The sequence below is a fragment of the Scyliorhinus canicula genome, chromosome 3, assembly GCF_902713615.1.
Source record: "Scyliorhinus canicula chromosome 3, sScyCan1.1, whole genome shotgun sequence".
NCBI classification, from domain to species: domain Eukaryota; kingdom Metazoa; phylum Chordata; class Chondrichthyes; order Carcharhiniformes; family Scyliorhinidae; genus Scyliorhinus; species Scyliorhinus canicula.
This window is the reverse complement of record NC_052148.1, coordinates 227,296,782-227,323,871: the sequence shown is the minus strand read 5'-3', so window position 1 is coordinate 227,323,871 and position 27,090 is coordinate 227,296,782. Positions and strand designations below refer to the sequence as shown.

At 44.7% G+C, this 27,090-nt stretch overlaps 1 protein-coding gene across 1 annotated transcript; it reads left to right on the top strand.

The window, feature by feature from the left end:
- On the top strand, nt 1-24,352 carry rbp4l (retinol binding protein 4, like). The gene is made up of 6 exons (XM_038792335.1): nt 1-157; nt 6,521-6,637; nt 8,787-8,923; nt 12,135-12,247; nt 18,892-19,104; nt 24,135-24,352. Exons 2-6 carry the CDS (start codon nt 6,521-6,523, stop codon nt 24,146-24,148), a joined length of 594 nt encoding a protein of 197 aa, XP_038648263.1. The 5' UTR covers nt 1-157; the 3' UTR covers nt 24,149-24,352.
- The last annotated feature ends 2,738 nt before the right edge of the window (nt 24,353-27,090 follow it).

Sequence of the window (27,090 nt, the reverse complement as noted above, 5' to 3'; positions counted from 1 at the left end):
TTAACAAATGATTAAGTGTTACATGGGCACATAGACAAAAATAGCAAATTAGTCAGGCTATTCATTAATATTTAAGGCAGCCTAGATTACAGACGAATTTAATAAACAGAAAGACACTGGCTGATTCGAACAAGACCAGGAATTCTGTCTTCAACAGGTAAACTGCCAGAGATTTTTTAAATGTCTTTGTGGAATGATTGCAAACTATTTTGCTAATACTACGTCTGCATGTAAAATACAAATAATTAAATATAGTGCCTGTTTCAGTAGGTACGAGTGAAAATTAAATATTTTGTGTAGTTTTAGTATTGTCAATTTATTTTAGTGCTAGAAGTCCAGATTTAGGCACACAATGTAGCAATCTACTTCACTAGGCACTGTGGGTGCTTAAAAACAAAACCAAAATGAGCTGGAAACATGTTTCGACATGGAATTAATTTGTTTTATTTTCCCAGTGCGTTGAGACTATTGTAGGTCACAAAGGGAAGTAAGTTTTCATATTGATCTGATTGATCCATAATTTGCGAGTGCAGAGTGAATAGAACACATAGCAAACTCAGAATACAGTGGAATGAAAACTCATTTCTCCAATAACTTCCTTTTATCAAGATAGAGCTCTCCTTTTACCCTTTGCCCCTCCATGATCATGTATCATGCATTTGTATAATGTAGAGTTAATTTTATGGTGGTATTTATTATTAGCTATTACTGTATAAAATTTATTTTGCGATAATGCAGACATGTGTCACCTGTTTTTGTGACCTTGGGGGTGGACAGTCCTTAGTTCCATCCATGGTGTGTGTGCACACTTTTAATGAAAATAATGCTGGGCGCCTTATTGGTGAGTGTGTTAGGGCCCACACATGTTCGGTCAGGAGTGTGCACAGGCAGATCACAACATCCATCAGAATGTAGCACTGGTTTGATGCCAGCACTCACTCAATGCTCCAGTTAACATTGGCCGCGATGTACGTGAATGGGAACAGAGTCCCATAATGAGCGCGTTTAGCCGGGTGTTTGCCAGCACTTGGAGCGCCGAGAAACTCCATGCTATCGAACGGGTCTCTGTTACCATTCATGTAGATTCGGAGCCTCAGCGGTGGAACTCCCCAACGAGGCCACACTTGGAGCTCCTCCCATTTTCTGCACTGAGGAGTTCCGCTTGCCGCTTGCCAGAACTCCTGTGCAGAAGGAGATCAGGACGCCATTTTAAATAATTCCGCATTCCTATCTACCCAATAACCTTTGATTCCCTTGCCTAACAAGAATCTAGCTACCACTGCTTTAAAAATATTTAAAGACTCTGCCTCCACAACCTTTTCAGGGAAAGAATTCTAAAGACTCACAACTCTCTGATTGAAAACATTTTGCCTCATATCTGTTTTCAATGAGCGAACCCATATTTATAATCAGTGACCCCCTAGTTCTAGATACTCCCACAAGAGGAAATGTCCTCACCACATCCACCCTGTCAAGACCGCTCAGGATCTTGTCTGTTTCAATCATGTCGCCTCTTACTCTTCTAAACTCCAAGCCTCATCTGTCCAACCTTTTCCCATAAGACAACCCATCCATTCCAGGTATTAGTCTGGTAAACAAAACAACAAATACTGATGCAAAGTGATTATTTAACATGTCTACCATTTCCTTATTGGTGACGATATTGTTTTCAGTTTTATAGAAGCCTATATTACCCATTTGCGCTTTAGCTCCTCTATATATTTCAATTTGGTTTGCGCAGAAAGCCTTGAAGACAGGCCAAAGTCCTTCAGCACCTATTGCACTCCATCTTGTAGACTGTAGCAATGCTAAACATGTGATTGTAGCAATGGTAAAGAACCCCAGAAAGCACCTGTATACTTGTTGCAAAAAGCAGTAGAAATGACTCAGCAACTAACCTGAAAGTAGTTGATGATCACTTGAAATAGCACAGGTTGGACGGGGGAACCATGGGAACCCTTCTGCTGCTGAACCTGTGTTCAATAGTGCACAATTTAGAGATCTTGTTAGCTGGAACATTGAAACATTGAGCTCCAAAACAACAATATTGACATGAAATCACTGTTGCACATTGATTGGCATCATTACCTGCCTGCTTGGCATCCTTATGCTGTACATTTTCTGCATGTGGAAACACCCTCAGAAATTTGGGGCCCAGTGCAACTTGCACCAGAAATGTGCACACGTGCCTCAGCTGCTAGTTTTAATCTCTAAGCGCCATCATAGCCGCCATGAAACATGCTACATTTCCTAGTTTTGCAACCAAAGAGTTAAATATCTGTGTCTTCAAATTGTTTGTCACAATTTAAGCAGAACTACCTAGTAATCCCTGGAATACAACATTTATAACGTGCTTCCATGCATTCTGTGGCTTTGCTGATGACATCAACAACAGATAATTGGAGAGTCAATGGAGATTCAAGAGACTTGGAAGGTGATGGGAAAGAAGATTTTCCACTGGATAAATTGTAGATGTTAGTGATTTGGATGAGTTAACATTTATCTAAAGTGTAGGTCTGATGTGCTGAAGTTCATTAGGATGGAGTGTAGGATGCACTACAGTTCCGTAGAGTGAAGAGTAGGATGAAAATGAAATGAAATGAAATGAAAATGAAAATCGCTTATTATCATGAGTAGGCTTCAAATGAAGTTACTGTGAAAAGCCCCTAGTCGCCACATTCCGGCGCCTGTTCGGGGAGGCTGGTACGGGAATCGAACCGTGCTGCTGGCCTGCTTGGTCTGCTTTCAAAGCCAGTGATTTAGCCCTGTGCTAAACAGCCCCAAGGTTAGGGTTTACATTGCGTGGAGTTCTCGGTGAGTTCGGATTTATGTTGGGTGGATTTCTCGGTGAGTTAAGGTTTACATTGGATGGAGTTAGAACATTACAGCGCAGTTCAGGCCCTTTGGCCCTCGATGTTGCGCCGACCTGTGAAACCACTCTAAAGCCCATCTACACTATTTCTTTGTCATCCATGCGTTTATCCAATGACCATTTAAATGCCCTTAATGTTGGCAAGTGCACTACTGTTGCAGGCAGGGCATTCCACGCCCTTACTACTCTGCAATGTTCAATTAAGAATAAATCTCCACTGTTAGAAGTAAACTTCTATTTTTATTTTAACGTAATGTTTGAAGTCAGTTTCTTAGTGATAATTCGCCTACTGTTTGCCTGTTTCTTTACTAAGTCATGGGTCATTAACGTTCAGCTCGTGATTATTTTTCTTTGGAACTGCAGTCTCAATTTTGCTGTTTAATTACCTGTGTAACAAAAATAAACCCTGAAACTCTAGTTAGAACCACATTCCACAAAACAATGTGTGTACTGTGCACTCACTGAACCACCTGCAGTTTACATCTCCTGAAGACGGATGACGGATTCTAGCAGGGGAAAGGGCTCCCATAGCACCAGCAGCTTCCTGAAGCTTCACTACCAAGTAGTCAAGTCTTCATACAAGACAAACATGTTTGTATACATGTATGTATACATGTGTTGGCAGGCTGTCCAAACACCAAGCTTAGGCGGGAATCTCAATTGTATTCCATCACTTCCTCTCATTGATCACTGGATTGCACATCAGGAAAAGGCACGTTGGCCAATCTTCCCCTCTCTAACCCAGGAGAACTGAAGCCAATTGCAGCACTCCTTGTGTGTTAGTGATAATCTAACTTGGTGCAGATGCATCCCTTCCACAGACATCAGACTCCCTCCACCACCGACACACGGTTCTTGGTGAGTTAGGGTTTATGTTAGATATCGGTGAGTTAGGGTTTATGTTGGGGGGGAGTTCTCGGTGAGTTAGGGTTTGCGTTGGGTGGAGTTCCCGGTGAGTTAGGGTTTGCGTTGGGTGGAGTTCTCGGTGAGTTAGGGTTTACGTTGGGTGGAGTTCTCATTGAGTTAGGGTTTACGTTGGGTGGAGATCTCATTGAGTTAGGGTTTATGTTGGGGGGGAGTTCTCGGTGAGTTAGGGTTTACGTTGGGTGGAGTTCTCGGTGAGTTAGGGTTTACGTTGGGTGGAGATCTCGTTGAGTTAGGGTTTACGTTGGGTGGAGTTCTCGATGAGTTAGGGTTTACTTTGTGTGGTGTTCTCAGTGAGTTAGGGTTTTATATCATGTCGAGTTTTTGGTGAGTTAGGGTTTATGTTGGGTGGAGTTCCCGGTGAGTTAGGGTTTGCGTTGGGTGGAGTTCTCGGTGAGTTAGGGTTTACGTTGGGTGGAGTTCCCGGTGAGTTAGGGTTTGCGTTGGGTGGAGTTCTCGGTGAGTTAGGGTTTACGTTGGGTGGAGTTCTCGGTGAGTTAGGGTTTATGTTGGGGGGGAGTTCTCGGTGAGTTAGGGTTTACTTTGGGTGGAGTTCTCGGTGAGTTAGGGTTTGCGTTGGGTGGAGTTCTCGGTGAGTTAGGGTTTATGTTGGGGGGAGTTCTCGGTGAGTTAGGGTTTACTTTGGGTGGAGTTCTCGGTGAGTTAGGGTTTGCGTTGGGTGGAGTTCTCGGTGAGTTAGGGTTTACGTTGGGTGGAGTTCTCGGTGAGTTAGGGTTTACGTTGGGTGGAGTTCTCATTGAGTTAGGGTTTACGTTGGGTGGAGATCTCGTTGAGTTAGGGTTTACGTTGGGTGGAGTTCTCGATGAGTTAGGGTTTACTTTGTGTGGTGTTCTCAGTGAGTTAGGGTTTTATATCATGTCGAGTTTTTGGTGAGTTAGGGTTTATGTTGGGTGGAGTTCTTGGTGTGTTAGGGTTTGCGTTGTGTGGAGTTCTCGGTGTGTTAATGTTTAGGTTGGGTGGAGTTCTCGGTGAGTGGGGTTTATGTTAGACAGAGTTCTCGGTGAGTTGGGGTTTATGTTAGACAGAGTTCTCGGTGAGTTGGGGTTTATGTTAGACAGAGTTCTCGGTGAGTTGGGGTTTATGTTAGACAGAGTTCTCGGTGAGTTGGGGTTTATGTTAGACAGAGTTCTCGGTGAGTTGGGGTTTATGTTAGACAGAGTTCTCGGTGAGTTGGGGTTTATGTTAGACAGAGTTCTCGGTGAGTTGGGGTTTATGTTAGACAGAGTTCTCGGTGAGTTGGGGTTTATGTTAGACAGAGTTCTCGGTGAGTTGGGGTTTATGTTAGACAGAGTTCTCGGTGAGTTGGGGTTTATGTTAGACAGAGTTCTCGGTGAGTTGGGGTTTATGTTAGACAGAGTTCTCGGTGAGTTGGGGTTTATGTTAGACAGAGTTCTCGGTGAGTTGGGGTTTATGTTAGACAGAGTTCTCGGTGAGTTGGGGTTTATGTTAGACAGAGTTCTCGGTGAGTTGGGGTTTATGTTAGACAGAGTTCTCGGTGAGTTGGGGTTTATGTTAGACAGAGTTCTCGGTGAGTTGGGGTTTATGTTAGACAGAGTTCTCGGTGAGTTGGGGTTTATGTTAGACAGAGTTCTCAGTGAGTTGGGGTTTATGTTAGACAGAGTTCTCGGTGAGTTGGGGTTTCTGTTAGACAGAGTTCTCGGTGAGTTGGGGTTTATGTTAGACAGAGTTCTCGGTGAGTTGGGGTTCATGTTGGACGGAGTTCTCGGTGTTTTCAGGTTTACGCTGGGTGGAATATTTTGGTGAGTTTGGATTTACGTTGGGTGTAGTTCTCAGTGAGTTAGGGTTTATGCTGGTTGGAGTTCTCATTGAGTTTACGTTTATATTGAGTGTTGTTCTCGGCGCATTGTAGGGTGGAGCTCAGGCAATGACTGAGGTGGGCATGTAGGCCGGGTTTCTACAAATTCCTGGCCGTGTTGACTCTGGCGTCAAAACCGACGTGAGCGACGCCGGTGTCAACGAGCCTTCAATTCGGCCCTTGGGTCACTGTCTGTGTCGTGTTTGCACTTTCTTCACATATCTACGTGGATTTTCTCTGAGTGCTCCGGTTTCCTCCCACGTTCCAAAGATGTGCAGGTTAGGTGGATTGTCCATTATCAATTGCCCTTTAATATCCAAAGGTGTGCAGGTAAGGTGGATTGGCCATGCTATATTGCCACTTAATATGCAAAGATGTGCAGGTTAGGTGGATTGGCCATTATAAGTTGCCCCTTAGTGTGCAAAAAACATATCTAGGTTAGGTTAAGGGGTTATTGAATAGGGCGGGAGACTAAGCTTGGGTACTCTTTCAGAGGGTCAGTGTATACTCGATGGGCCAAATGTCTCCTTTTGCCCTGGAGGGATTCTATGATTCTATGAATCAGAAAGATTCCAATATGTTTGTATGAACAGCTAACAACACTTCAGTAATGAAGTTATGTAGGGAATTGAAATGAATTATTGCCTTTGATAAGGTAGCTTCTTGAACCGTCGCAGTGCATCTGATTTGACCGTTCTGGTTTGCTGGGCCTTTTCAGAGGGCAGTTAATAGTCAGCAACATTACCATGGGTCAAGAGTCACAGGTAGGCCAGACCAGACCAGGTAAGGATGGCTGGTTTCCTTCATAAACCGGGTGATAGCTTCATGATCAGCATTGCTGAGACTATATTTCAATTCAACGTGTTGTTCTTTTTGTTTTTCACAAGATGGATTACTTCAGATTTGTCTTCCTGATGGTTCTTGCCTCATTTATAGAGGATTCCCTCGCTACCTCCTGTGCGGTGGATCAGTTCAGAGTGAAAAATGGATTTGACTACAAAAGGGTAACGTGTTCTGTTTAACCTTTTTTACGTCTTGGTCACAAAAACCATCATTTAAAAATTTTTGTTGCAAAGATGAGCAAGATTTTACATTTTTATGGCATAGAAATTGGGTCATGTAAAGCCCAATTTCCATCAGAACATAAGAAATAGGAGCGGCAACAGACCACATGGCCCTTCGTACCTGCTGCCACATTCAATACCATCATGATTGATTGGTCTCCTGCCTCAACTCCCATTTCCCACCCACTCTACCCTTGATTCTCTGAGACCAAAATACCTAATGGTGCAGCATCCACAATCCTCTAGGGTTGAGATTTCTAACAATTCATAGTCCAATGGGTGAAGGAATATCTCCTCACCTGTCCTAAATAATCAATCTCTTATCCTGGCACTGAGCTTCTGTCTTGCAGTTTCCTCATCCAGGGGAAACAACCTCTTAGTGTCTACCCTGTCACACCGTCAGAATATTGACTATGTCATCGGGATCATCTCCAGAGAAAATAGGCCTGATTTATTCAGCTCTTAGGGCCCAATCCAATGAACCTTCCTTGTAAGTACATCCTTCCTTCTATCCAATGCAAGTGTATCCTTCCTTAGAAATGGGGATCAGAAATGCACATAGCACTCCAGCCCTAAGCATCACTAGCAAGACATCCTTATTCTTTTAGTCTCATCCACTTGGAATAAAAGTTGACATGGCATTTGCCTTTTTAATTGCTTGCTGTAAGTTGGGTGGGAGGGTGAGCTGTGAGGAGGATGCGGAAATGCTTCAGCATGATTTGGACAGGCTGACTAAGTGGGATAGGCATGGCAGATTCAGTATGTGGATAAATGTGAGGTTATCCACTTTGGTAGCAAAAATAGAACAGCAGATTATTATTTGAATAGATGTAAATTGAGAGAGAGTGGATACTCAGGCAGATCTTGGTGTCCTCGTGCATCAGTTGCTAAAAGTAAGCGAGCAAGTATAGCAGGCAGTAAAGAAGGTAAATGGAAGGTAGGCTTTCATAGGGAGAGGATTTGAGTATATGAATAGAGATGTTTTACTGAAATTGTATAGGGCATTGGTGAGGCCACACATGGAATAAGGGGGGGGGGGGGGGGGGGGGGGGGGAGGCTGGATCAGGGTATTGAACTTGATGATCAGCCTTGATCATAATGAATGGTGAAGCATGTTTGAAGGGCCGAACGGCCTCCTCTGCTTCTATTTTCTATGAATGTTTCTATATAATGAAACACCAGGGAAGGGATCCCAAAGAAGGCACAAACAAAGCATATGGGGGTGAGGGGAGGTGGGGAAGGGCCACATAGGCCCCTCCCCTCAACAACAAAGAACAACACCCCCAGCGGGAGGATGGGAATAAACGGAGCATGCCTCCAACAAGGGGAGGGGAGGGGGGGGGGGGGGGGAAGACGGGGGACTGGTTGTCAAGACACGAGCTGGCTTGTAGATATCAGACACACTTGAGCTGCTACTTTGTAAATACCATGTGCCTTACACGTTAAACTATAATACTGTTAAAGTTGAAAATGTCAATAAAAACATTTTTAAAAATACAAAATAAAAGCAAATTATTGTGGGTGCTAGAACCTGAAACAGAAAATACTGGACAATCTCAGCAGGTCTGACAGCATCTGTGCGAGAGAGAAGGGAGCTAATGTTTCCAGTCTGGATGAATCTTTCACGAAGCTTTGACAGACTTGAAACATTAGCACTGTTCACACTCACACAGGTGCTGTCAGACCTGCTGAGATGTCCAGCATTTTCTGCTTTTGTTGTATAAAATACAAAAACTGTTTTTAAAATACATTTGAAATTAAGCTATTTGGATGCAGTTGTTTTCATAGTGATGAGATTCCCCCCCCCCCCCCCCCCCGGCAAAAAAATCATCACCAGAATTCAGCAAAAAACTCAAAGAAATGGTGTAAATGGCTGTTACAGAGAGATTCCTTAAATAAAGGTTTCTCTGGGGGTTCTACCAGTTTCTCACTGGCATGTGCCCAACCGAATTTCAAGGATATGTTCATAAACTAAATAGATTCAGTAGAGAGTAAATCTATAAAAATAATGATGAACTTACTTTTAGTTACTTTTTGTAAGCACACAAGTTGATAGTTAACTACAGATTTTGCATTTTGTTTACTGCAGTACACTGGGAAGTGGTATGCTGTGGCAAAGAAAGACCCAGAAGGGCTATTCCTTCAGGACAACATCTGGGCTGAATACTTTGTGGATGATGAAGGAACCATGACAGCTTTGTCAAAGGGAAGGGTGAAACTTTTTGGGTGAGTTCCAATGTAGTGCCATTGGGCACCAACTTCAGATAGATCCTGACCCCTTCCAAAATAGTTTTCTTTTTCTTTAACTTGCTTATTTTGAATAACTCTTTCAGCATCCTGTCGACTAACCACAACATAGATTGAGTTGTAACCAGAACATAATTGTCAGAATAAACAACTTGTCATTTAAAAAATAATATAAGATAGAATTCACCTAATTACAATAAATTACATTCCCCATGAATACTTTTTAACTGTTTGTACATGGCTTTTGAATATTTATGATTTGACAGTTTGTACATACATTTAATTTGTATGGTTTGACAAATGAACAGCATTTTAAGTTGCTATTCTATAACTAAACCTAAATGTTATAATAATTATATTTAGCAAGTCATAAAGGGAGTATCTAAACTATATCCAGAGTTAGAATAAAAATAAAATACAACAGATGCTGGAAATCTGAAATATCAGCAGAAAAGGTCTGGCAGCATATGTGGAGAAAAAAAAGAGTTTAATGTTTCTGGTTGATGGCCTTTTGTAAGGTTTGAAGAAAGGACATTGACCTGGACCATGAGGAGGAATATTAATGAATTTGTTTTTCCAAGGCTAGCAGGGGCTTTTTCTGGTGGGGAATGTGTGTCTGCGGGAACTTCCGATGCATTCTTCTGTCAGCCGTCCAATTAAGAGCCTGTCTCCAGGATTGCCGTCGAGTTAGGCATGATGGACAGGTGCAGAGCTTGGAGCGCAAATGATCGCACAAGACTTAAAAGTTTGCCAGCAGCCTTCCCGGAAGCTGCAGTAAGATTAATGCCGGGTAGACTGGGAGAATTGACTTCTGTCGGAAATGGAAGCGAGACAGGGAAGGGCTGTATCACGTTTCATCAACGCCTCCATGGAGGTTATGCTGAAGGTAGAGATGTCACTGAGGCGGGTATGTGGCGGGAGAGAATGGGGAAGCAATCTTAGTTACACAACGGGAGGATTCATTTGGGTGTCTTCATTAGTGTCATAGTGAGTAACTTTATTGCAAGGAAGCCATTTGTCTTGGCCACCTGCAAAGTGTCATGTAGTTTTTAGTGCCTCATTGCACATTGATCATTGGTGGCTGCATGGATCTGAGATCAATGATGGGTCTAGTTGAATGAGAAGTCATTAACCTGAGGCAAGGGCAGCTGCATTTTGGGATGGAGATTTGCTTGAGACCACACCTGCTGCCACAAGGGCTTGCCAGAGTCTTGTACGCCCTGCACGCCAGTGAATCTTGCCTGGGTGAGGGCTTGCAGGCTTTTCTGGCATGCAGATCAATAGGCATGGGCATTAGCTGGTGCTGTGAATGGGCTTGCTCCCTCGGCCAACCATTATCTTCCTCCTCCTCTGAGACAGTCATTACCCTCTTCCAGTGCCAGCTCCACTCCTTTCTGCAGGGTGCTGCACACCATTGCTATACATCAGACCTTGAGGGGCCATATTGGAGGGCAGCCCCTAGACCGGTCACATCACTGAAACCATATTTTCAGCAAATCAATGGTCTGCCTAATGATTGCCCTGGTACCAAACAACGCAGGTTGAATATTTTATTTGCCTCTATGGTGGGGTTTCACACTGGTGTCATCAGCCAATACTCCTTGTCAACTAGGTGTCAATCATGGAGCTTTTTCAGTGAGGATGCCTTAGCATGGAAATGTCATGACAGCAGCTCAGAAACCTTGGGCATACTTTTAGAGTCATTTGTGATGATAGCATATCAGCTGCACATTGAATGAGTGGAATATCTTCCCATTCACCAATACACCTGTCTGGTCTGATGAAGCCTTGGTGGTCAATTCAGTCCATCAAGCCTTGCACCTTAGAAAATGCTGCCATGGAGGTGAAACCCCTGTCCCCTGGGCCTGACAGCCCACCTCCATTTCAAACCAGATTCAGTCCGTCCTCTCACATACAAGGTGAAGTAGAAGGCCTTGTAGCGCAGCAGTGGCATCCCAACCGCTGGACCAGCAGCTCCGGGTTCGAGCCAACACCGGGATTTGTTGGCCATGCAAGGAGTGTGCAATGCAGGTCAGATCAGGAATCCTTCCACCACTTACCCTCATTATTCCCCAAAGGGAAAATAAACTGTCTGTGAAAATACGCTTTAAAAAAAAAAACAACAAAGCATTCTACACATGGGTGATACGGTTATGGGTGGCTGAGTGTGAGATCCTGCGGATGTCAGCATTTGACCCCTGGAACGATTTGGACAAAAAGATATTCAGTGCAATAACCACCTTGACTGCAATGGGTGTCCATCCATTCTTAATGCCTCCGGTATTCTTTCCAAAAGTCTGTGAGCACCTGTCGGGAGAACCACCACCACCTTTGAAGGCATTGTACTCCAAGGTTTTGCCACCTTTTAGCCCCTGGATTTTGGCTGTCCCCTCTGCTGCACATGGATGAATTGCTTTGCTGGAGCTTCTTTTCTGTTTTCTGGCCCTTCCCCTCGGGTTACTGAGTTAAGTAATACTACAACTCCTCCTCGGTGTCCACCTGAAGTCAGAATGTGTGAACCTCGTGTCCCTTTGCAGGCACAGAGCCCAGTGTCTGCAGCCCCATTGAAGAGTCAAATAATGTGGCAGAAACCTTCAGTAAATTCTTTATCCTGAACACCAGGCGCCCCAATCAGCTAATCCTTTAATGCCGAACCTCCTGCGGATGCTATCAGGCTTGTCGTTTCCCCCTGTATTGAATTGAATAATTGTCAGTTTCAGGCTTCATTGATTGCTCACAGTTTACTCGCTTCCTGTAACGTGCCGAGTTTCAGCTGCTGCATATTACCCGAATGCTGCTGGTAAAAAGCTATTGCCTTGAGAAAACTGCTCTTGATTAGTTCCCTAATTATTACAATGCCTTCCCACCCTTGCAGCGTGGGCTGTCATTGATGCGCACAACCAGTCGCTGGGAAAAATGGAAGATGTGGGGCAATATTGGGATACCAGCCTGATGCCTTTCCCCCATTTTCCCAGCAACACTACACTCCCTCCCCACTTCCCAGTTGTCTCTAATGATGTAAGATCTGTTGAGCATTTGCAGCATCTTCTGTATTTACTTAATTTAATCAGGTAAATCCTCTGATGTGAAGTATTGATTTATGGAAAAATACATTTTCACTATTACTCAGACCTAAGCTTGGTGACTGTTAATTTCTGCATCAACTAAATGATTGCACATTTGCTGGTAGGTTCTGGGTGATCTGTGCAGATATGACAGCTCAGTATAACATACCTGATCCTCACATCCCAGGAAAAATGGAGATGGCTTATCGGGGATTGGCAAGGTACCTGTCCAGTGGAGGTGAGTGACTTGTAGTTTTCATATTTTTTATAGTGACTTATTTATGGTTTAATAATCCAATTAACCCTAATATCTAATTTTCTTACTGCTTCTCTGTTTCCTTCATGGATAGCTCTTGACAGCTATGCTTTGCTGGATAATTTGTATCCCAACTACATTCAACAGCATCTGAAAACTAATGGAGTCCTTACACCACAACAACTCCAGGCCTATGTTGGGCCTGGGCGTGGCCATGCTGGCCATTAACAGGTACAGGCAGTGGGCGGTCAAGGAGTTTGTATGTCCTGGCTGTCTGCCTCTCTTCTGTGATTTGAGACCTTCCGTGCCAAATGGGCACCAAAGGGACTGGGGTGTTTTATCGACCCCTTTAATCACATTTTGTTTTGATGTTTTAAGTTTCCTTTGAGATTATGTTTACTCTGATGCAGTACCCCTTTATGGGGCTATCTTTTAATTTATCCCTCAATTTGTTCATTTAGTTTATTTGGTTAACCCGAAAGGAGCACATCTGACCAGAAGTTGCTGCCACCGTATTGCTATGAAAGGAAAAGTGACTGGTAATAGTGCACACAGGCCACATTCCAAACGAAAGTTATTATGTAGATTAGGATCTATGTTCCTTGCAGGACCCATTTTGAACTCCTCCATTACTTCACTCAACATGTGCTGACCTCAATCAGCACACTGTTGTTCCAAATTGCAGGACAGCCCACTCATCAACATTATTTAAAAACAGTCACTTGGTAGAATATTGCTGAAAAGAGAGACACGTTGCTGAAGATTTTCATCTTCCACTCATCAGGACAAATGTAGGAATGCCAAATTTCAAATGGTCACAACAATTTCTCTGTTGGAGTAAAAGTGTTAATTAGTTGGCAAGTCGATTCTGATTGGCCAGGGCATTGCTGAATGCCAAGTCAGCTAATTCAGAAAAGGACAAAAGGTGATCTTATTCCTTGTGTTTGCAAAGAATAGGTAATTGCATGGGAATGTATGTCGCTTTCAGCCCGTATACATGAGCTACGTAGCACACTCAGGATTATTCAGCAAGGGCTGTCCAATCGCAGAATCACATCTAACAGTAGACTTTGCCAGAAAGGGTTGCACTCTGCCTATTACAAAGATCAAAGGAACATGCTACTTGATTTGATCAGCCAAATGTTGGAATGTATAGCTGGTTAAGTCAAACAACATGAGAGGGATTCTCCGCTGGCGTGATTGTCCATTTGGCAGCACCCGGGGTTTCCCGACGGCATGTGGCTGTCCCACAATGGGAAACCCCATTGACCGGCCGGCGTAACGGAGAATCCCACCAGCGGGTCGGGGCAGAAATGTGGCGGGGCAGAGAATCCAGCCCCATGTTTCTCCATTTGTTCATAATAAACTTGCAGGTGTAAAATAACATGGATATTTGTAATGTTTATTCATTTTTTGGTAGGAGAAATGGAAAAGTAGTTCTTTTTTATAGAGTGAGAGACTGGGAATTCAGAGGGATCTGCGTTTTCTTTAATACACATCACAGAAACCTAACATGTAATTCAGCAACAATTAGGAAAGCAAATAGTATGTTAACCTTTATTGCAAAAATAATTAGCGTAACGAGTAAATAAATTGTCCTGCAATTATATCCCTCATGTCTATCCTATTAGAAAAGGTTATATTTCCTAGAAGAACATATTAGTAGTGCAAAGAAACTTTCTGAATATTTTTGAAATTATTTCTGAGAGAGAACTTAAGTTTAAGCAGTTGAACAAAGAAAAGTACAGTACAGGAACAGGCCCTTCGCCCCTCCAAGCCTGTGCTGATCATGCTGCCCGAAAAAACTAAAATCTTCTACACTTCCGGGGTCTGTATCCTTCTATTCCCATACTATTCATGTATTTGTCAAGATGCCCCTTAAATGTCACTATCGTCCCTACTTCCACCACCTCCTCCGGCAGCGAGTTCCAGGCACCCTCTACCTTGCCTCGCACATCTCTTCTAAATCTTGCCCCTCGCACCTTAAACCTATGCCCCCTAGTAATTGACCCCTCTACCCTGGGAAAAAGTCTCTGACTATCCACCCTGTCTATGCCCCTCATAATTTTGTAGACCTCTATCAGGTCTCCCCTCCACCTCCTTCGTTCCAGTGAGAACAAACCAAGTTTATTCAACCTCTCATAGCTAATGCCCTCCATACCAGGCAACATCCTGGTAAATCACTTCTGCACCTTCTCTAAAGCCTCCACATCCTTCTGGTAGTGTGGCGACCAGAATTGAACACTATACTCCAAGTGTGGCCTAACTAAGGCTCTATACAGCTGCAACATGACTTGCCAATTTTTATACTCAATGCCCCGGCCAATGAAAGCAAGCATGCCGTATGCCTTCTTGACTACCTTCTCCACCTGTGTTGCCCCTTTCAGTGACCTGTGGACCTGTACACCTAGATCTCTCTGACTGTCAATAATTTTGTGGGTCCTACCATTCACTGTATATTTCCTACCTGCATTAGACCTTCCAAAATGCATTACCTCACATTTGTCCGGATTAAACACCATCTGCCATCTCTCCGCCCAAGTCTCTAAACAATCTAAATCCTGCTGTATCCTCTCAGTCCTCATCGCTATCCGCAATTCCACCAAACTTTGTTTTGTCCGCAAACTTACTAATCAGACCAGTTACATTTTCCTCCAAATCATTTATATATACTACAAACAGCAAAGGTCCTAGCACTGATCCCTGCAGAACACTACTAGTCACAGCCCTCCAATCAGAAAAGCACCATTGCTACTCTCTGCCTTCTATGATCTAGCCAGTTCTGTATCCATCTTGCCAGCTCACCTCTGATCCTGTGTGACTTCACCTTTTGTACCAGTCTGCCATGAGGGACCTTGTCAAAGGCCTTACTGCTGTCCATAGAGACAACATCCATTGTCATACCTGCATCAATAATCTTTGTGACCTCCTCGAAAAACTCTATCAAGTTAGTGAGACGTGACCTCCCCTTCACAAAACCATGCTGCCTCTTGCTATTACGTCCATTTGCTCCCAAATGGGAGTAGATCCTGTCTCGAATAATTCTCTCCAGTAATTTCCCTACCACTGATGTAAGGCTCACCGGTCTGTAGTTCCCTGGATTATCCTTGCTACCCTTCGTAAACAAAGGAACAACATTGGCTATTCTCCAGTCCTCCAGGACATCACCTGAAGACAGTGAGGATCCAAAGATTTCTGTCAAGGCCTCAGCAATTTCCTCTCTTGCCTCCTTCAGTATTCTGGGGTAGATCCCATCAGGCCCTGGGGACTTATCTACCTTAATATTTTTCAAGACACCCAACACCTCATCTTTTTGGATCTCAATGTGACCCAGGCTATCTACACACCCTTCTCCCGACTCAACGTCCACCAATTCCTTCTCTTTGGTGAATACTGATGCAAAGTATTCATTTAGTACCTCACCCATTTCCTCTGGCTCCACACATAGATTCCCTCCCCTGTCCTTCAGTGGGCCAGCCCTTTCCTGGCTACCCTCTTGTTTTTTATGTACGTGTAAAAAGCCTTGGGATTTTCCTTAACCCTATTTGCCAATGACTTTTCATAACCCCTTTTAGCTCTCCTGACTCCTTGCTTAAGTTCCTTCCTACTTTCCTTATATTCCACACAGGCTTCGTCTGTTTCCAGCCTTCTAGCCCTGACAAATGCCTCCTTTTTCTTTTTGACGAGGCCTACAATATCTCTCGTTATCCAAGGTTCCTGAAATTTGCTGTATTTATCCTTCTTCCGCACAGGAACATGCCGGTCCTGAATTCCTTTCAACTGACATTTGAAAGCCTCCCACATGTCAGATGTTGATTTACCCTCAAACATCCGCCCCAATCCAGGTTCTTCAGTTCCTGCCTAATATTGTTATAATTAGCCTTCCCCCAATTTAGCACATTCACCCTAGGACCACTCTTATCCATGTCTACCAGCACTTTAAAACTTACTGAATTGTGGTCACTGTTCCCGAAATGCTCCCCTATTGAAACTTCTACCACCTGGCCAGGCTCATTCCCCAATACCAGGTCCAGTACAGCCCCTTCCCTAGTTGGACTATCTACATATTGTTTCAAGAAGCCCCCCTGGATGCTCCTTACAAACTCTGCCCTGTCCAAGCCCCTAGCACTAAATGAGTCCCAGTCAATATTGGGGAAGTAAAAGTCTCCCATCACAACAACCCTGTTGCTTTTACTCCTTTCCAAAATCTGTGTACCTGTCTGCTGCTCTATCTCCCACTGGCTGTCGGATGGCCTGTTGTAAACCCCCAACATTGTGACTGCACCCTTCTTATTCCTGATCTCTACCCAAATAGCCTCACTGCCCTCCGAGGTGTCCTCCCGCAGTACAGCTGTGATATTCTCCCTAACCAGTAGCGCAACTCCGCCACCCCTTTTACATCCCCCTCTATCCCGCCTGAAACATCAAAATCCTGGAACGTTTAGCTGCCAATCCTGTCCTTCCCTCAATCAGGTCTCGGTAATGGCAACAACATCATAGTTCCAAGTACTAATCCAAGCTCTAAGTTCATCTGCTTTACCTGTTATACTTCTTGCATTAAAACATATGCACTTCAGGCCACCAGTTCTGCTGTTTTCAGCGGGATCTCCCTGTCTGCTCTTCCTCAGAGTCATACTGGCCCTATTCCCTAATTCTCCCTCAATTTTTTCACCTTCTGACCTATTGCTCCGGTACCCACCCCCCTGCCACACTTGTTTAAACCCTCCCGTGTGACACTAGTAAACCTCGTGGCCAGGATATTTATGCCTCTCCAGTTTAGATGCAACCTGTCCTTCTTATACAGGTCACACCTGCCCCGCAAGAGCTCCCAGTGGTCCAGATAACTGAAACCCTTCCTCCTACACCAGCTGTTTAGCCACGTGTTTAGCTGCTCTATCTTCCTATTTCTAGCCTCACTGGCACGTGGCACAGGGAGTAATCCCGAGATTACAACCCTAGAGGCCCTGTCTTTTAACTTTCTGCCTAGCTCTCTGAACTCCTGCTGTAGGACCTCATGCCCATTCCTGCCTATGTCGTTAGTACCAATATGTCTCACGACCTCTGCCTGTTTGCCCTCCCCCTTCAGGATGCCCGCTACCCATTCTGAGACATCCTGGACCCTGGCACCAGGGAGGCAACATACCATCCTGGAGTCTCTTTCACATCCACAGACGCGCCTATCTGTGCCCCTGACTAAAGAGTCCCCTATGACTATTGCTCTTCTGTGCTTTGGCCCTCCCTGCTGAACATCAGAGCCAGTCGTGGTGCCACTGCTCTGGCTGCTGCTGTTTTCCCCTGATAGGCTATTTCTCCCCCCCCCCCAACAGTATTCAAAGCGGTATACCTGTTTGAGAGGGGGACAACCACAGGGGATTCCTGCACTGACTGCCTGCCCCTTCTGGTGGTCACCCATCTCTCTGCCTGCACCTTGGGTGTGATCACATCTCTATAACTCCTATCTATGATGCATTCCGCCACCTACATGCTTCTAAGTGCATCCAATTTTTGCTCCAACCGAACCACGCAGTCTGTGAGGAGCTGCCATTGGTTACACTTGCTGCAGATGTAGTCAACTGGAACGCTGGAAGCGTCACAGATCTGCCACACCTCACAGTTGGAGCACTGCACCCCGCTGAGTGACATTTAAGCACTAGTTAATTAATTTAAAATGAACACTTGAATTATTGTTAGATTGAGTTACAGTTAACTGTATGGTCCTGACGCTGGATTTTTACTGCAAAATTAAATGCTAAATACCGATCTTTGCCCTCAGGTTTAGTTACTCCACTATCTAGTTAATCAAGTAGATTTGTTTTGCAATATTAATTTTATTGAAAATTAACAGATTCCCAACCAGCCAATCAGGTCAGAGCTTTACCGTGATGTCACTTCAGTTCCCCCGCCCCCCCCCCCCCCCCCCCACACACACACACAATTTGAAAAGGTAATAAAAATCACTTACCTTACCAGGATGCTCTGTGGTTCTCTCCCTGCAGATTAACAGTTACAAGCCAGAAGAAAGAAAACAAAACCGTAGTGATAAAGCACCTTCTCCCACTCTGCACCGAAGTACCTCACTACACCAAATTACCAAGTTCCAATTCCCACTCTGGCTGTGTCTCACTCAGGATGTGTCTCCTTTACATGCGCAGCTTACTTAGTGTCCTTAAATAATGAACATAAGAGAGTTGTTTAATCATTGAACCACACACTTCACTTTTTCTCAGTGCTCACTACCTATCAATTTAAGTAGCAGATGTTCAAATGACCTGCAGACATCCTAGAGTCAAATTCATGTTATGTTCAAGTAACTATGGAGAGTCGTGTCTAATCTTTTATGTCATATGAATTAGTAATCTTTTTAATAGCTCTTCATTCATTCAGAATGCTGGTGCCGATTTAACATGAAGTTTTCATTTATCAGATGTACAGTGAATGGTAGATTATTATAGAAGGTTTACTCTCTTATAAAGTTGAAAACTTTATTTCCTTTTAAATTTCAATGTGATGCATATTCACAATAAGATTCACCTTGCATCAGTTGTAAGCAGTGACGTTGGATGTAAAAGTATCAGATTTGAATTATCAGTATTTATCAGTATCCGTTTTTAAATTTTGCTCTCTAGGTGATCACTATTGGGTTATTGACACTGACTATGATAGCTATGCCGTTACATATGCCTGCCGTAGACTGAAGGATGATGGAACTTGTGATGACGGCTATGCCATCATCTTCTCCCGCAACCCACTTGGTCTTCCACCAAATATCCAGCGCATTGTTCGTCAGAAACAGGAAGAGATTTGCCTCGCTGGGCAGTTTGAACCAGTACTACAATCCGGTAAGTAACATCAAGATTTGTTAAAAATGACCAGAAACACAATATCCATCCTCCGATAGGCAATAACCCACACTAGAACAGTACAGCACAGAACAGGCCCTTCGGCCCTCGATGTTGTGCCGAGCAATGATCACCCTACTCAAACCCACGTATCCACCCTATACCCGTAACCCAACAACCCCCCCTTAACCTTACTTCTTTTTTTTCGGACACTACGGGCAATTTAGCATGGCCAATCCACCTAACCCGCACATCTTTGGACTGTGGGAGGAAACCGGAGCACCCGGAGGAAACCCACGCACACACAGGGAGGACGTGCAGACTCCGCACAGACAGTGACCCAGCCGGGAATCGAACCTGGGACCCTGGAGCTGTGAAGCATTTATGCTAACCACCATGCTACCGTGCTGCCCCGAATGCATGAAATTGGGAAAATGTGTCTAGAAATCTTGTGCTGCTCTACCTGATTTGCTGGGGCATCATATGTGCCTAAACATTCAATATGGTGGTTTGGTATAGGTATGCAGGAGTCACATAAGAACTATTTCAATTTCTCATTAAAATAAGAATTTTATGCTTTTCATAAGACCCATTCATGTTTTTGGACTGCCTCTATATCTGACCAAATACTAATAAACTCGCCCCTCAACTCGTGATGTTGGCAGCCACCTAGGACCCTTCAACAACACCATGTCGTAGAAGAGCCCTTTAAATATAGGTTGGTTGCTGGTTTATCATTTGAGGGCAATCATTGGTCAGTTTTCTGACTCAGAAAATTGAATTCTGGCTTCTCTAAAGGTTTTGCTGCTGTGGTATATTGCTGCCTCCTGTACAGTTGAAGTCATGTGTGCTCCGGCAGAGCTGCCTTTAGAACTGGAGGAAGAACTGGGCCAGCAAGGAGGTGGTAAAGAGCAGGAAGCAACTTGAAGAATTGGGAGGAGAAGGGCATTTCACAGAAGGTGGTGTCCACAGAGGATTATCAGGGAGCAATCAGCTTTACTGTGTACAACTGTAATCCCCTTGCTTCAAAAAAAGAGGCTATTACTGTCTATGCCACCTACTGCAATCAGAAACTGAGCTTAATGTTAGGGCTTTGATAGAACTGCTTGTAACTGACCAGGTTACAGTGACCTTAACATTTATGCAAAAGGCATCTTTTGGGCTGCAACAGTGAGAACTCTCAGTATACAGTCTGCTGCAGAAACAAAGAGCTGTGGAACGAACCACCAACACAACATCCTCCATGTCTTTCCCCATGCGCAGAGCGAAGCAGAACATATTGCAGGATTCCACAGGATTAAGGTGCCACGGACTGCACCTACATTGCCTTGGTTCTCCCAAAAGGATTAAACTCTCTGCGTCCAGTTTTCTTTTATGATCATAAATTATGCATTACGCAAGTTTGGGTCTAATTTCCTCACCGCAGTCATGATTTGTTTATTGCATCCGTCCTCTGTACTGCTTTTGTTCCTACCAGAGCAGCTAATTACAGGCCCACTATTATTGGGGGGACGGTGGGGGGGGGGGGGGGTGGGGGGGGGGGGGGAGACGGATCGTTGTATTTTCATTTACCCTTCACTAACATCTGCTGCCTTAGACAAAAGTGTTTAAAGCGACAACTGTTACAAGTATCGGAGGTTTCCTCAAAAGCCAAGTGCACTTCAAAGAGCTTCAAATCTCTGGATAGACTTTGAAATGCCAATCCTATATTCAATTTCACACAGCAATGCATTGCATTGCCAGTGATTGACAATTTTATTATTCCAAAGACAGGTGCTTGATGGGTTGTTTGTCTAACTTTCCCTTCACACTTCTATGCATCTCAAGTACCCTGCTTTGATGCAAACCACAATATTTCTAAGCACTCTTGCTGTGACTGACAGCTCCTCAGCCCATCAAAAGGAGCTAAGTGCTTTCTGCTGTGAAAAATAAGGGGCTGTGTTGGGGTTTTGATGGGGGGTCTGGGGGGGTGCGGGCGCCACCCTCATGCATGCTGTGAGGGGTTACCCATTATTTCTTTGATGTAGGGGTGGTGAAGGGAGAGATCATGCCCCTACTTGTCAGCGGGGATGGGGTGGGTGCAGGATTTGCACTGTGGGGAAGCACCCTCCCCATGCATAAATTAACATGGTGAAGGGGAGAGACTGGCATACCGGGCCCCGCTCCTAGAGCCAGCGGAGACCATTTTCAATTCTCCACTGGCGGGAGTACTTATGCTCCAGAATGGAGAATCCCGGCAATAATGTGGGAAGTTGTGAGTTTATTGATTTTGATAGTAAAAATAGAAAAGTGAAATACTTTTCAAAAAGATGAATTTCTAAATGCTGATGTTCAGAGAGACGTGCGTGTACTCACACAAGGAACTCCACTGAGTGTAGTGCAGTGATTGTGGAAGTGTGAAGGGAAGAAAGACAAGGGAGTATTGTAACTAGTGGGGCAGAAGGTGATGGACTTGTGAATACAATTCTCACCTTGATGGGGGTCATTGAACTTTTTCTGATATGGCGGTCATATCCTGGGGTGTTAGCTCCTGATATTGACTTCCTCTGTATCTTGTTTCCATTGGTGGAAAAGATATAGGGCGCTTTTGTAAGGGCCACGAAGAATCCAGCACGAGTTCAAGGATAGAAAGAAATAACATTTATTTGCAATAACATATATATTATACACAACAGCAGCACTCACTGTTGCTGCTCACTCTCCTCTCTCTAGCTGGTTCCAAACTGGCCAGCTTTATACAGGGAATCTGTTAATGATTTCTCCACCCCCCTCATTGGGGAAGCTCATACTCCCAAAGGATTGTGGGATTGCCATTAGTCCCTAGCCAATGGTAAGCAGGCAGGTTATAACAGGCACAATCTAAGCCTCATTGCACCTGTCCTGGTGGTGCGATGAGACCGTTAAATCTCGCAAGATCCAGATTTGCATATTCAAGTGAGTAGTTAGTTTTACTTGAATATATCTATGCTGGAGTTACCCAGGGCGCGGGATCGAACGGTCTGGAGACCCCGCCGTGGCACTGTGTAGCACTGGTTTTCACAAACGTGGACCAGGCGATTGGAAGCCATCGGGTGTCGGTCTCTCAGCAGGGTGGTACCCTGGCATTCCTGATGACACGTCAGGGTGCCCAGGTGACACTGCCAGGCTGGCATGGGCACAGCCAAGGTGCCGGACTGGCAGTGGTGTGCTGGGGGACTCCAGGAGCCCGTAATCGGTAAGTTGGGACATTGAGTGGAATCCGGAGGCTGGCCGTTCCTCACCGTTACCCCAAAATGAAGCAGAGTTCTGTTTATAGCGGGATCGTTCTCAGTGCAGGGAAATACCCTGCTAAGCCATCCCAAAATGGGACTCTGCTTCATTTCCATCAAATCATTAATTAATGATTAATTAACATTAACAATCTGCAAGAAGGAACTAAGGGCGCTGTTGCTAAGTTTGCAGATAATACAAAGACATGCAGAGGGACAGGTAGTATTTAGGAAGCTGGGTGGCTGCAGAAGGACTTGGATAGGCTAGGAGAATGGGAAAGAAGTGGCTGATGGAATACAATGTGGAAATGTGTGAGGTTATGCACTTTGGTAGGCAGAATGGAGCATACTCTATTTTCTAAATGGGGATAGGCTAAGGAAATGAGAAGCACCACGGGACCTGGGTATCCTAATTGAAGATTCACTCAAGGTTAACGTGCAGGTTCTGTCGGCAGTTAGGAAGGCAAATGCAATGTTAGCATTCATGTCCAGAAGTTAGAATACAAGAGTAATGACGTACTTCTGAGACTGTATAAGGCTCTGTTCAGACCCCATTTGGAGTATTGTGAACAATTATGGGCCCCATATCTAAGGAAGGATGTGCTAGCCTTGGAAAGGTTCCAGAAGAGGTTCACAAGAATGATCCCAGGAATGAAGAGCCTGTCATATGAGGAGCGGTTGAGGACCCTGTGTCTGTACTCGTTGGAGTTTATACGGATGAGGGGGATCTTATTGAAACTTCCATAATACTGAGAGGCCTGGATAGAGTGGACATGGAGAGGATGTTTCCACGAGTAGGAAAAACTAGAACCTGAGGGCACAGCCTCAGACTGAACGGATGATACTTTAAAACAGAGATGAGAAGGAATTTCTTCAGCCAGAGGATGGTGAATATGGTGAATCTGTGGAACTCTTTGCTGCAGAATGCTGTGAAGACCAAATCATTGAGTGTCTTTAAGGCAGAGGTAGATCGGTACATGACTAATAGGGGAATCGGGGGTTATGGGGAGAAGGCAGGAAAATGGGGATTAAAAAGAAGCATCCATTATTGAATGGTGAAGCAGACTCAATGGGCTGAATGCTAATAATGGTTTAAATCGCGTCTATAGTCCAAAAGGCTTTCTGTCCCTTGGAGGAGCAAAGATACATGGTCTTTCTCCTCCTGATTGTTGCTGTTTCTGTGCCCTCAGTATTTTATGATAATAATAAGAATTAACAATGACCCAATGATTTGGAGCATTTCCAGTGATGTAAGATCACAATGATAATTAGACATAGATCCAAAACAGTGAGTCAAGGATTTAAAAATTCCTAGAGTACCTGTTGGGGGCAGAAATCCATTCATCACAAACCTGTTGGGGGGGTAGGGAAATCCTGTCTTTGGGTTTTCCAGGAGGCTGGCAAACTAAGTGAAATCACAGCCTCCTGACCTTTGCATGTGAATCTGGACTCCTAACAAAATCAGATGCTTCTTGCAAAGATCAGGTTGTTCTAGAGTGGGAAGCTAAAGTGCTTAAAAGTGGCTGCCCAATATTGCAGTGCCTTGCCCCTGCTCTGGCTAAAAGCTGAGTTGTGCCTTTCGAGGCATTGGTGCCTGAGCGTTTAATTGCAGTAAGGATTCTTCCTTTGACCGCAATCAGGCAGTTGAGTCATTGGTGGAGGTTCCCAGCGGGCTGATATTAGAGGTATGCGGATTATTGGGACTAATATAAATATGAGTGTTTTAACTGAACCTGGTGGCTGATAATCTTATTTGATTGCTTATTCTTTCACTTGTTTTAGGTGCCTGCCCTTAAAGCTCTGGAGGAAAAAGTTTATCTGGAGATGGAACAAACTATTTCATTATAATATGGGATTACAATTAGTGGAAATTATTTTTTAAAAATTAGAAAATGCCTTGGTCAGAAGTAGTTGGATATTATAAATCAATGGCTTTTTATCTGTACTTAATAGCAGACGTAATGCTTGCAGTATTTTGATATTAAACATTATAATTGAAATTGGGGCTCAGCAGTTTTCTCATTCTCAAATGTAGTTCAAATGTGATGGTTTTGTAGTAAACACCGGGATGAAATCTAAAGATCATTTGTTTCTCAAACAATAGAGGAAGAAATAAGAATTGCTGTTGTCATATATTAAGTATGGACCCAGAGACAGGTATAACTGTGACTTTTAACAATAAATGTATCAAAAATAAAGAGCGACTTAACACCAGTGTTTGGATTTTACTAATACAGAGGGCTGTACTTCTATAGGGGGTTCTCCTGATGTCCTGTCACAACCTTGGTGGCAGAACTGCAAAAGACTCCGAGTCTGACTTTGTGCCATCGTTCAGTCGGGTTCAGTATAAAAATCGGCGTGTAGTCCTCCAGCTGCATAACTGAGTTTTTTTCAACAGAGTCTCTGTGCACACAATAATCTGTGGGCGTGATATCTGCTGTCACACTTGCAGAGCAGGGCCTGATAGAGCCGGCAATTCGGGATCCACAGAGATGGGGGCGCCATCTTTAAATCGAGGTGACCCCCCCACCTTCCTACAAGCGTCAGGGCAATCCCCACCCCCTGCACAAACATCGGGGTGCCCCGTCAGTGACCCCACCCCCCACCTCAACAAGCGTTGGGGTGACCACACCCACACAAGCAACTCACCTTTTACAGATATGGGGAACCTCCTCACAGGATGCTCCGAAGGGCCCATTCCTGGCACAGCCCCCTGGTAGTGCCACTTTGCCAGCGTATTACAAACCACGCTGATGTTAAATGTAAGAATATCCCAAGACCCAGAAGGGTAACTTGAAACACTGGTTCATAGTGGTGCATGTGTTTTTTTCTGGTATAATGTGAGGAATGGTGTACAGTCCAGTGAGGAATAGTCCAGCCGTTGCTTGAATAATTGATCAAGAATATTTATTAATTTAAAACAAAAACACACATGACAAGAAGGACTGTAAACACTATGACACTTAAGTGCACTGATTACAATACACAGATAATTTTGCATGAAACTAGCTCTTGGTTCCCAAACCTATCTTACCTGAACCCTGAGACACTCATTCTGTGTGTGTCTCTCTCTATCTCTGTGTGTCTCTCGCTCTCTCTCTCTCTCTCTCTCTCTGTCTCATGCTCTCACGCAGATGTGTGTCCATTTCCTTATCTCTCCACTTTGAGTTACCACCTCTATAGCCCCATTGTTTTCTCTAATAACATAGGTAAACACTTTGGGCGCGATTCTCCGCACCCCACGCCGGGTGGGAGAATCGTGGGAGGGCTGGGCGAATCACGCCACGCCGCCCTGGCATCCCCCGCGATTCTCCCATCCCCCCAAAAATGGCGTGTCGTGTTTTTCGACAGGCCACTCGGAGAATCGCCGCTCGCCGGTTCACGCCGCCGCCAACCACACCTGTTCGCTGCCGGCGTGAACAGCGCGCGACCGGTGAGTGTGGAGCCTGTGGGGGGGTGGAGGGAGGATCGAGCACCACGGGCGTGCTCAGCAGATGTCTGGCCCGCGATCGGTGCCCACTGATCGTCGGGTCGGCGTCTCTAAACGATGCACTCTTTTCCCTCTGCCGCCCCGCAAGATCAAACCGCCATGTCTTGCGGGACAGCGGAGGGGAAGACGGCAACAGCGTATGCGCGGGTTGGCGCCGGCCAACCTGTGCATGCACGGCTGACGTCACTTCGGCGCCGCCGGCCGCGTCTTTCCTGGCGCGCCGCTTTGACGCAAGCGTCAAGGCCGGGCGCTCGGAATTCACGCGCCGCCGCTCCTAGAATAGGGAGCGAGGAGCAGCCTCCGACGCGGGAGTGAAACACTCCGGGTTTCACTCCGGCGGCGGCACTCAGTCTCCCATTGGGAGAATCGCGCCATTTGTTTCCCACTGACAGGTAAATTTCTATTTCACTATATCCCCAGATGTCTGCCTCTAATTCATTCCGTGTTTTACTTACTTTGTTTTTCTAATAATAATTTCCCCCAATTCTTAACAAGGGGCAGTGCCAGGGAATTGCTCGGGCAAGTCCCTTTCTTCTCCTTCTCCCCCCCCCCCCCCCCCCCCCCCCCCCCCAAGGCTATACTTACCTTGCGCCCCCAGCAGCTTCCCCTCGACAGCTTCATGTTTTGCTAAAGCTGTTGTAAACCTTGCCGACGTGACGGTGAGGTGGGAATTCCTTACCTGGGGGATCATATGGTGGGGAAGGCCTTTAAATACATTTAAATGGATTTAAATGAGGTTTCAACCCCCAGTGTGGGGTGGAGAAAATCTCAGAACAAAATCTCACCACCGAGATTCTCGGCCCCTCAGTCTCGTGTGGGACTTTTCACTGGCTTTGCCATTATTGCCTCCAGTGAATGCTGGCAGAAAATCCATCCCCTCTCGTATTTTTCTGAACTCTTTGCAATTATCCCATTGACCTTCATACTGCAAGCTTGCAACTCTACTTATGTTATATGTTACACCTGCAGTTTGAAATGAGATTACAATTAGTGATTAAAAGAAGTTATCATGCAAAAATATTTCAGGCATATAAATTTCTTGTAGAATTTGCAAACAGATCTTGGATTGTCCAGTTCTGTGAAAGAATTGTATACATTAAACAACAGGCCTGGCATTATAAAGGAGATGGTTAATCTTAATGTTACATCAGAGAGAGCATATTTGTGTTATTTCTCACACCAATCTGGAAGATCCATTACTGCAAACAGCAAGTTCTGAAGTTGTTGGTACAATTAATGACGGAAAAA

Excerpts from the sequence above, each read along its gene's own strand:
- rbp4l (XM_038792335.1), top strand. The coding sequence starts at position 6,521 with ATGGATTACTTCAGATTTGTCTTCCTGATGGTTCTTGCCTCATTTATA. Across the intron at positions 6,638-8,786 it reads ATGGATTTGACTACAAAAGG|TACACTGGGAAGTGGTATGC; the intron begins GTAACGTGTTCT and ends TGTTTACTGCAG. Across the intron at positions 12,248-18,891 it reads AAGGTACCTGTCCAGTGGAG|GTGATCACTATTGGGTTATT; the intron begins GTGAGTGACTTG and ends TTTGCTCTCTAG.